Source organism: Phyllopteryx taeniolatus, chromosome 1 (genome assembly GCF_024500385.1).
Source record: "Phyllopteryx taeniolatus isolate TA_2022b chromosome 1, UOR_Ptae_1.2, whole genome shotgun sequence".
NCBI classification, from domain to species: Eukaryota; Metazoa; Chordata; class Actinopteri; order Syngnathiformes; family Syngnathidae; genus Phyllopteryx; species Phyllopteryx taeniolatus.
This window is the reverse complement of record NC_084502.1, coordinates 5,876,951-5,888,125: the sequence shown is the minus strand read 5'-3', so window position 1 is coordinate 5,888,125 and position 11,175 is coordinate 5,876,951. Positions and strand designations below refer to the sequence as shown.

At 44.1% G+C, this 11,175-nt stretch overlaps 2 protein-coding genes across 8 annotated transcripts; one reads left to right on the top strand and one right to left on the bottom strand.

The window, feature by feature from the left end:
* Positions 1-344: 344 nt before the first annotated feature.
* On the top strand, positions 345-6,926 carry actr8 (actin related protein 8). Of its 7 annotated transcripts, XM_061766188.1 has the most exons (13): positions 349-651; positions 1,801-1,971; positions 2,056-2,166; positions 2,609-2,713; positions 2,798-2,971; positions 3,176-3,269; positions 3,360-3,492; positions 4,030-4,183; positions 4,565-4,660; positions 4,742-4,882; positions 5,306-5,594; positions 5,679-5,842; positions 6,381-6,926. In XM_061766188.1, exons 1-13 carry the CDS (start codon positions 520-522, stop codon positions 6,522-6,524), a joined length of 1,908 nt encoding a protein of 635 aa, XP_061622172.1. In that variant the 5' UTR covers positions 349-519; the 3' UTR covers positions 6,525-6,926. The 7 variants fall into 7 exon arrangements, with proteins under 7 accessions (XP_061622160.1, XP_061622173.1, XP_061622169.1 ...); XM_061766187.1 differs by having other exon boundaries at positions 348-651; positions 1,801-2,166; XM_061766185.1 differs by having other exon boundaries at positions 346-651; positions 3,176-3,492; positions 5,306-5,842.
* selenok (selenoprotein K) lies at positions 6,767-10,011 on the bottom strand. Its single transcript, XM_061766280.1, is given in 5 exon segments — positions 6,767-7,239; positions 7,437-7,532; positions 8,889-8,963; positions 9,091-9,181; positions 9,730-10,011. Coding segments are annotated over 5 exon segments (309 nt in total). The 5' UTR covers positions 9,773-10,011; the 3' UTR covers positions 6,767-7,235.
* Between the last annotated feature and the right edge of the window lie 1,164 nt (positions 10,012-11,175).

The following is an 11,175-nucleotide window of genomic DNA, read 5'->3' as shown; positions in this document are numbered from 1 at the left end:
GGAAGAGTTGGATGAAGTGGCTGGGGAGAGGGAAGTCTGGGCGTCCCTGCTGAAGCTATTGCCCCCGCGACCCGACCTCGGATAAGTGGTAGAAGATGGATGGATGGATGGGTGGATGGATGGATGGATATTTCATGCAATTAAATAGCAATTAAATATACTATTTGTACCAGGATGGATTTTTAAGTACTGTACAGTAGGCACCAAGCGAAAAGTAAATGTTGCATCGTTCCATCAATTGGATAAAACAGCCTTTTATTTGTCAAATGTTCAATATTGTCGGAGGTTTATAAATATTTTTAAATAAAGTTTGTTGAATCCGTAAGCGTTTTTTTTTTCTGGGGAGGGACTCGTTTGTACCACGTGACCCAACACGGAAGTCATGCCTCGCGCTGTCCATTTGCACCACAGATGTTTATACTTCCACTGAGTTTTGTTTATTTCTTTTGAATGTAAAGAGCTTCGGATTGCCATTGTCACTGTCATTGTCAAGTTAAGCGATCGCGTTGGACTGTGACCATGACGCAAGCAGAGAAAGAGCAAGAAAACGGAAAGGAAAAAGAAAAAGAACGCGACAAAGAGAAGGAGAGGGAGCAGCGAGGAGTGAAAAGACCCATTGCTCCACCGACCATCCCGGAGCCCCTGCAGGAGGCGAGTTTACCCTTTAGTGCTCTGCCATGTGGACAAAATTGGATATCTCAATATATATATATATATAGATATATGTTCTCCCCGTGCCTGGGTGGCTTTTCTCCGGGCGCTCCGGTTTCCTCCCACATCCCCAAAACATGCATGCTAGGTTGATTGACGACTCTCAATTGCCCGTGGTTCTGTTGGCTCCATCAAGCCGTGACCTCCAACTCCCACTGGAGCGGTTCGCTGCAGAGTGTGAAACGGCTGGGATGAGAATCAGCACCACCAAATCCAAATGTGATGCTTGTGTTTAAAAAAAAAGAGATTGGTAAAAGTAGAAGTACTGATTCAACTCCTTTAAGTACACACTGGAATGTAATTCAGTAAAGAACTAAAAATTAAACTTTACAGTCATTTGTATACAATATCCGTTTTGCCGACTGCCACAATGGAAAAAAAAAAATTCTGCACACAAAATACTTTCCCTCTTTTAACTTGTGTAGTGCTCGTTCTGATATGAAACCAACTAAAAAAAAAAAAAGCTAACTCGCTTCGGCTTGACTTTGATGTTATCAAAACAATGTGCTCCCGTAGCTTTGCTGATGTTGTGATCCGAGTGGTGAAAAAAAGCTAAATTAGCTAATGAAGAAGAAAAAAAAACCTTACTTGTTTTTGTTTTGTTTTTTCCCCCCCCCAGACTGGATGGAGAATTATTGAACGCAAGAAGCTTGCGGTTTTTAGGTTGACACAATACACATTAGCCAATTGGAGCAGACAGTATCGAACAATGATCTTAAATAAGGAACATCTTGCGCCGGCTTATAAGTCTCAAACTATTCAATTGCTCATGGTTGACTTTCACTCGATTTATATCTTTTTTTTTTTTTTTATGATGTGTCGTCATCTGTGTAAGTTGGAACAGGTAACGGGTATTTTGTCAACGTAAGGAAGTGGAAAATACAGTCATGTGTTTTCAAATGTAGTGAGTAAAAATAAAAAGTGGTCAAGCTCATAAACTACAGATACCTGAAAATCTATTTACTGCAAGTACAGTTACAAAGCACATTTACTTTGTTGCTTCTTAGGGTTGCGACACGGTCACCCTCATGTTAAAATAGAAAAACCAAGTATGTGTAAATGTTATCATGTTCGTCGCCTCTTTTACAGCAAATACAGAGCAACTTTGTAATCGTCATCCATCCCGGCTCAAGGACTCTCCGCGTTGGCCGAGCGACAGACAACCTTCCGCTCACGGTCCCGCACGTGATAGCCCGCCGACACAAGCAAAGCGGCCAGCCCAGATACGAAGACGCCCGACTGCTCAGGGACGGCCTGAATGTACGACGGGCGCACGTAGCCTGTAAAGATCTGATTTGTTGTTCTCATCGACCTCACTGCATCCTTCCTCATGCTCCGTGCCAGAAACCTGAGAGTAACGAACAGCGGCAGAACGGGCTTAAAATGGTGGATCAGGCCATTTGGTCCAAGAAGATGTCCAATGGAGTGAGGAGGACGCCGGTGTCTGCTGAGCAGGTGTGCGCGTGCGTCCGTGTCAAGAAATATATCTGGACGCCAAACACGACTTTTAAGACCACCAACCAAAACTATTGACTAAGCAGTTTGATACCTTGTGAACTCGTGTCCACACTCACTCTTTTTCATTCGATTCATATTTATGGCCTAAGAATGTTTTTCAGCCACGTATTGACTGCAATTAGGATTCTACTCCTGCGTTCGCATTACTGGATTTAATTGGATATTCTCGGTTGGGGTGAAAATGCAAAGACATTTTCCTTCCTTGATGATCAATCAGCGCGCGTTTCTTTTCACCGGATACTCCGACTTCCTCCCACATTCCAAAAATATGCATGTTAAGCTCATTGAAGACTCTAAATTGTTCACAGGTGTAAGTGTGAATGGATGTTTACCGACACAGTATGTGCTCTCTTGACGCCGGTCTCCCGTCTGTGTTTAGGCAAGAGCATACAACTGTCAGATCCGCCCAGCCGTGCTCGACGGCAGCTCCAGGGTGAAGTGGACCAACACGGCTCACCATCCCCCTCATTTGATCGGAGATGAGGTTGAAGCGTTGCATGAGCATGAACCTAAAAAGAGCTTTGGCATGAGCTAAGTGTGTCTGCTTCTTCCCGCCATCCCACTGCAGGCGCTGTATGTGAAACCAACAGACTGTTACGACATCCACTGGCCCATAGTTCGAGGTCAACTCAACGTGCACGCCGGGCCCGGAGGCTCGCTGACTGCTGTCCTGGCCGACCTCGAGACCATCTGGAGTCACGTTATTCAAAAGAACTTGGAGATTCCCCTCAAAGACCTAAAGGTGGGGGACATATATATATTTTATATAGTGATGCAATATGGAGCCAGAATTCTGTCTTGGGACACGTCTTGAATGGATGATGAAACATCTTCCCCCCCAATGGTTCTTAAAAGCACAGAGAAAGCTCCATTTTTCACACGTTATGAAGAAACGTGCTGCGTTACGTCATCACTTCCCATAATAATGTTTTGTGACTGTCGACAGTATTACAGATGCATCCTCTTGGTGCCTGACATTTACAACAGGCAGCATGCCAAGGAACTGGTCTCCATGCTGCTGCTTAATATGGGCTTTTCAGGTATTCCACTCGTGATGCTTTCAGCTCAGGCTCTGCTTTACAAAGGCCAAAAAGGCAAAAAACAGAGTTTTCTGCCATTTGTGTGTACAGCAATTATAGTGCACCAGGAGTCTGTGTGTGCCACATTTGGCAGTGGGTTGAGCAGCGCTTGCGTTGTAGACGTTGGAGACCAGAAGACCAGTCTGTGCTGCGTAGAGGACGGAGTTTCTCATCGGAACTCCAGGTCAGGATATTTGATGAGAAAACTTTCACCAATGTTTGTGTTGACAAGGTTACGATGTGTCCTGACGACATCTCGAAGTCCTAGAAGCAACCACTGTGCTATTATTATTATTATTATTATTTCAGTATACGTTACAGGATATACTTTTTGTCCAATGGTGTGCTGTGAGAGGAGAGGATCAGTTCAAATGAAAAACACCTTTTAAAAAAAATATATATGTTTTTTTTTATACAAACGATGTAGTGCTATTCTACCTAGAAAACCGAGAAGGAATGGAGTGAGGTCCCTTAGGCTGGCAAGGGTAGCGCATCCGCTTTGGTACTTTTTATCTGCCGTGCACCTGCTTTCACAACAAATTGACGTGCTTATTTTTCCCTGCAAGAATCAGAAGACCCAAGTTACTTCATTTTGTTGGATGTGCATTCTAATTTGACGTTTAAGCTCTCATTTTTCACTGAATAAATATTTAATCATGGGGAAAATGTCTTCTCTTGTATTTCCAGATCCTTCATATTTGCTCTTATTTAACCTCGACAGGTTGTCTTTGGCATACGGGGGTGCAGACGTGACCCGCATTTTATTCTGGCTCCTGCAGAGGGCAGGATTTCCCTACAGAGACTGCCAGTTGTCCAACAGATTGGACTGTCAGCTTCTACAACATATAAAGGAGACACTATGTCATCTGGACCAGGTGTGTGTTTTTAAATGGAGTATATTGATGTTGTCGGCTTTATGCTAAATGTAATACAAAATCACATTTGGATGCCGTCGTTTCTGAATCCCTAAAGAAATGCAGTACTCGGTCAACATGGGTTGCCATCGGTCTTCACGTCGCTGTGCGTAAAAGTTGGTTGCGCTTCGTTGTTGTGGAGCATCTCTGTCATGCCAAATGTTTCCATCTTTCCATGTGATAAGAGAAGTGGGAAAACAAATAGCTGGCCGCAACAGTCTGCCCGCATTAGTGCGGGTGAACGGTCCGGGTGCCCTTCATTTTCTAAATGCCAAATGCCAATGTTTGTTTCTCTCCCCGTCTGCAAATCAATCCAAAATATTTGTGCCTGGTTCCCATAAGGACATATCTGGACTCCAAGATCATGAATTCCAAACACGTTTCCCGGATTCCCCGGCCTTTCTCTTCCAGGTTCGCTTAGGGGATGAGAAGTTACAGGTACGTTCAAGTCATTACAACTCCACTTTGTCTCTGGATGCCCCTTGCTCCACGTTTCACTCGTTCCCTTGCCTGAAATAGGCCCCCATGGGACTGTTCTACCCCAGCACGTTTGGTATCGTCGGTCAGAAGATGACGTCGCTGCAATACCGTTCCCAAGGTGACGCCGAGGACCCTCACGATGAACTCTATTTACTGGCCACGCACAGCAAACAAGACCAGGTAAAAAAAATTCAATACAAACAGTTGTAGTAAACATGAACACTATACTCGAAATGGACACACTTGTGAGTCCATCAATCAAGACATGTTGGATAACTGCATGCTTCCAACTGGGATCAGTTTGCTTTTGAAAAACCTTTGGCTTGAACTGCAACAAAGAATGAAAGCGGAAAAGGAATATAGCAGGCTGGTTGAAGCTTTTTGCCGGAATGGTGAACATGCATGGTATGCTGCTCCTTGTTAGGACTTTGAAAATCTGGATCAGTTTGGTTGGGCTCTGTCGTTTTAGTAAAAGATTTGACTCAAGTTTCAGTTCAGAATGGGCTTACTACTTTATTTTAATAATGTACCTACCGCTATCATCGATTTGTTGCTCGTTAAATGGCATTTCTACGGTTCCTTTTTTCTTCTATTTTACAACAGTCCTCAAAGTCCGCTTCAGAGCGCAAGGCGGTCTCAAGACCCGGCGGAGCTTTGGACGGCGACGTGAGTGGTCAAGGGGGTATTGGGGAACTCTCAGAACTACCCAGGGGGAGCGGCGGTAGCGGAGCAATGCAGGGGGAGACGGACATCGGGCCTGCCCAAGGGGAGTGCCTGATGGGAGTGGGGGAGGCGGAGGAGCCCCTCTCCAGGAAGACTGCCATCCTAAACCAGTTTGAGGGCAAAGCGCTGGGCTTGGATAAGGCCATCCTGCATAGCATTGACTGCTGCGGTAAAAAAGAGAAACACAAAATGGACCAAGTATTCATGCAAAAGGTTAGTAGAAGTCAAGTGTTCTCTCGTTGTCTTTTGAAAGCCTCGGATGAGACCAAGCGAAAGATGTACAGCTCCATCCTGGTGGTGGGAGGAGGCCTCATGTTTCATGGTGCTCAGGAGTTCCTGCTTCATCGCATCATCAACAAGATGCCGCCCTCCTTCAGAAGGCTTGTGGACAACGTGGAAGTCATCACAAGGCCCAAGGTAAAAGTGGCCCATCAGTAAGAAGGAGTGATACGTAAATAGAAGTCTATTAGTTTCACTAAAATAAAGCAATTCTCTAGGAATTGGGTGAGAAAAGGTCACAGGAAAAGCTATGCAATCAATTCAACTGCTTCAATGTCAAATGTGAGACCTGAAATGGTTTGTATCGGTCAAGAAACGCGTCAAATAGCATTGCAATTTGGAGAATAGTTCCCAAGATGTTCTCCATCAGATGAAGGTTGAATTTAGAAAACTTTTTTGAAAAGCTCTCCTTTCCTTGAGTGTTTTTTTTGGGGGGGGTGAAAAAGTTCCCCCCCCCACTCGTAGCTCTTTGTAAGTTTGTCATAAAGTGCACATGATATTACTAACAAAAATAACTTCTTCAGCATTCACACAAGACAGAAGTGGTCCTCATTACAGTTCCTTAATTGTTTTGACTTTTTTTTTTTTTTTTTTTTTACACACATCCATAAAGTAGTTGTATACCGTTCATCATATTCACAGCTCTCCTAATACACTGTTTGTCGACACGTTCTAGGACATGGACCCCCGACTAATATCGTGGAAGGGGGGAGCGGTGCTGGCCTGTCTGGACACAACACAAGAAATGTGGATCCACCAGAGAGAGTGGCAGCGCTTTGGCGTTCGAATGTTACGTGAGCGAGCTGCGTTCGTTTGGTGAAACCGCACAGGCCGAGAAAAACAAGACTTTTAGTAAAAATGGGCAGAGCAACCCAACCTGCAAAGTTTCAGGGTAGAGCATTTTTACACATCTGCTATATTTGTATCATTGTAAATGGAAAGAGTGATGCCATTAAAGGTTGGGTACTTGTGGCATAATTTCAAGTTACCTCGAGTCCATTATAGATTGTCAATTCTAAATCTCACTTCACACTACCCAAAAACATTTTGCAATTGTAGAAATATGGACATAATTGTAACTAAATTCTTAGTTACATTTATTTATAACCCGCTTTCGTCCTATAGTGGCTGCAAAGTTCATTTACTCAACTGCTTTGTTATTTCTTTCACAAATTAGAAATCAAATAATGACATTAAAATAACCTGTCACTTGAATACATCACTTATTGGACTTGTTTTTAAGGATTACGGAATATCTTAACATCACATATCTCCAACTTTAACTCCAATGGGGGGGGGGGGGGGGGTTTAATAATAATAATAAAAAAAAAAGGAAAAGCAGCGGTGGGGGGGGGGAAAGGACAATGGCGTTGCAAGAGCTGCCAGATCGGCCAATCTGGTTCCTCGTAGGAATTCCCAAAGAGGCGTCAAAAACTGCTGAGGCAGTGGCGACTCGAGAAGAGGGGCTTTGCCACTGTGACCACCTTCGACACAGTAGCTGGGCCCACGCCTACACATCTAGCGTAGGCGTTTACCTGCAGAAAAGAAAACGGGCTCAATGAAACACGAATGCAACATTATATATTCACATTATTTACAAAAAATTTTAATATAACAGCACAACAATGCAAATTACAATCATAATGTCAAGCAGAACCCAACATTATGGGCTATGTAAAGGCTGTTTTTTTTTTTTTTTTTTGTCGATACATAGATCTGTGTGTAATCTCACCTTCCTCATCCTCCCCCTCCCATTGGAGGAGGACTGGGCCCCCCACCAAAGTTTATTCTTCCAATCCGCCTTCGACTGCCAGGGGGACCCGGAGGACTGTGTAAGAGAGAACAATGCCGAGTGAGGCTTAAAAACTCTTCTTTTCAACACGCATCTCTGTCCTGGCTGCTCAGTACACTTTGGCTAAAGGAACAAGCTGAAATAACAACATAATAAAGTACGGAAGAGCCTCACATAGGTTTTAGCCAAGCAAGTCCTAAAATTGGCAACTCAGTCCCCTCCAAAAGTATTGGAACGGCAAGATCAATTCCAATAACAATTTTTGTTATATGCTGAAGACATTTGAGTTTCAGATTCAAAGATGAATACAGGACAACATTTCAGAATTGCAGCTTTTATTTCATGGTATTTACATCTAGATATGTTAAGCAACTCAGGACGGAGCACCTTTTGTTTGTACCCGCTGGCTAACCGAGGACCTCATGTTATCAACAAATCGGGCCTACCACCTTCCTGGAAATTGGAGGTTCCACTGATCCCAAGAAGACATCAAACAATAACAATACAGTGAACCACCGCTATTTGGAGAGGATGTGGACCCGACACATCCAGTACTGTACAGGAAGTCCTCGAGTTACGACATACTCGACCTACGACGTTTCGACTTTACGACGCCCGTGCCTCGTCCGCCATTTTGTCCCAGCACCATCGTGTTTCTGCTTAGCTAGTGCATTGTGCTTGTCTGTGTTTGTGCGCCGGGTGTATCTTTGCCTTTTTCGACCATCTTATTGTTTTATTTGAATGTATTTTAGTTTCTTTATACGAAGTGTTAACCTTTCCCGCTACGGTCACCTGACCGTGGTCGGGAGACGCAGGGGTTAACTCCCTTCTCTCGTTGCGCAGCCGATCCGGGTGGCGGCAACCATAAAGGCACGAAGCGCCGATTCGCTGCTTGAATGGCTTTATTAGCTCCTCTGCACACTCGGCGTCAACTGGTCCTGCGCTAATCGCTACTCTTCCCCGGTCGCCGTCACTACGCTTGCTAACTGTACACACTCGCACCGGCCTCACCCGCACATCGACACACACTGAGCTTGCTGTCACAATCACGTGGGACAATACCCGTAACAAGTATTTCGACTTTAACGGTGAAATCCAACTTATGCGGAAATTCGGGTTACGTTGCCAGCGTAGGAACGGAACTCGTTCGTAAATCGAGGACTTCCTGTAATTGCCTAGAAATACCACAAAATGGCAGCAAAGGAGTAATTTTGTCTAAATATTAAAGCTCTTCAACTCCAATATGCCAAATCAATACTGGCTTGACCACAAAAACAGCAAATTGGTTTTCAACTGTCAGAAAAATAAAATCAGTAAATAGGCAAACGTTGAACTGCAAATATGCAGTGGTTCACTGTAATAACAATAATAGTATTCATGGAGCTTACGTACCCTCTGCCATCAGAAAAACGAGACGAACCACTAATTCCATCTTTTGTCAGGTCAGGGTGAATTATTGTTTTAAAACTGGTGGGATGGAGAAAGAATTGACAAACAGTTTTATAGTGTAATGTAATCGGTGTATACAGTTTGGAAATGTAACATTGGGCTTCAAATAATGGTTAGCTATAGGAGTCATCATTGGTGGACTTACAACAGGCCAAAAAACTCCACAGCTCCCCATAACAGGTCGACCAGTAAAGACAGTCGCCATGGTGACTGGCTCCTGCTGTTCAGAACTTGACCTGGGAATGACAAGTTCCAGAAGGTGACGTTAAGAATGGACGTACATACTACAGGGTGTCCCCACACACAGCCCATTGACCGCCATGTGGAGTTATTGCATCGAGTTCTCGTGAATCTCGCAAAAACCTTTTGGGAAAAAAAACACCAACAACATTGAAGGATGGAGACGTTATTGGTTTCTTGTATAAACCTAATCCTAAAATCAAAGTTACCATGAAGACAATTAAATGAGGCGACCCAAAACATGGCCCAACCACCGACATAACACAGCAAACGTGCATTAATGCAATATATAGTACGTGACCCATGTTTTGAGACCAAATTCCTATTTCTCTCCTTCCTGTTGACGAGCACAGACGAGTTAGCTAACAAGCTTTCGCTAGCGCCTGTAAACACCAACTCACAAACTTCCTACTTGCATCATACATGTGAGACGCGTTGTGATCTTACGGAGAAACACTTTCCGATAAATTCTCAAGGCCTATGAGGTGATCGAGACATTGTGTGTGTGGTATGAACCAGCCAGAAAGTACCAGAAAACACTCACCATTCGACACGTACACCATCTTGTACGAAATAACAACAGTCATACGCACTTACGTTTACGTATGACGCTCGCTTCCGGGTTCACAGTTGGCGAAATACCGAGTCCACTAAACACTCATATTCGTTCGTAAATATCGAACTGTTAAAGGGACTGTTCGCATTAAAGTCGGGGTGAATTTGTTTAATTGGAAAAACAGAAAATCAGATGATTCCGCTCTCATGACGTTAGTTGACTCTTGCGTAAAAAGGTTGAGCTCGCCCTTTGCACTGTGACGTCACACGTCCTTCTTCCGTGTGGCAAGCGAACTCCACTGGCACCACTAGCAAACAAACTGAATTGTCAATGGCTTGAATGACGACGTTAGCCTTCTTTGCCACTTTAATTGGAATGTGTGACGTGTCAGACGAAAAGAAAAAGCACATTTCAACAGGTAAATTCGAAAACATCTAGATCTTATAAAGCATTAAGGAAACGGCTGATTAATTCAAGCGATGAGACAAGATAAGGGAAAATAAATGTAGTGCCTTAATCTTGGCCATTGTTGGTGAAGCCTAAAAGGCTAGCATCATTTGTAAATGAGCCACGCCTACCACAGCCATCTTTGATTTGGGATTTGCTGATGGATGCCATTTGACTTACTATTTAGTCAACCTTAACTGAGGCAAGGCACATGTTTTGCATGAGAAAAATCTCACTGCACACCACCTAACAAAAAAGTCACAAGTGGATACATGTCAATAATGTACTTTTGCCATCTACTTCAAGAGCATTTAATTGTTCTGCCTGTCACTATACGTCACTAGCACAGATAGTGGAACATCCATCCATTTTCTGAGCCGCTTCTAGGGTCACTCGGGTCACGGGCTGCTGGAGCCTATCACAGCTTTCTTCGGGCAGGAGGCGGGGTACACCCTGAACTGGTTGCCAGCCAATCGTGGGGCACACTCAAACAAACCACCGTTTGCACTCACATTCACACCTACGGGCAACTTAGAGTCTTCAATTAACCTAGCACGCATGTTTTTGGCCCGAAAAAAAAACAAAACACACAGGCACGGGGAGAACGTGCAAACTCCACAAAGGCGGGGCACAGTCCTCCCCAGTCCTCAGAACTGTGAGGCAGACGCTCTAACCAGTCGGCCAGATAGTGGAACAGAGCTACATTATTAGTCAATACTTTTCTGATGAGGAAACCCACAGCAGTCAGTAATGTGCTGTGGCGCTGGATGGGAGTCACTGTTCATGGTTCATTGTCCCTTTATTGAAATGAGGGCAATTAACAATTAATGGCACAGTGAAATGGATAGCGTGCTGTGGTCTATTAACAGGCTAGCTGTAGCATTTTGCTAAATTACGCAAAAGACAACCCAACCAAACATTTGACACAAATCCGATGATGGAGATTTGGTGGCCGCTCTGTCTCCACCACCAAGCCATTTTGCCATC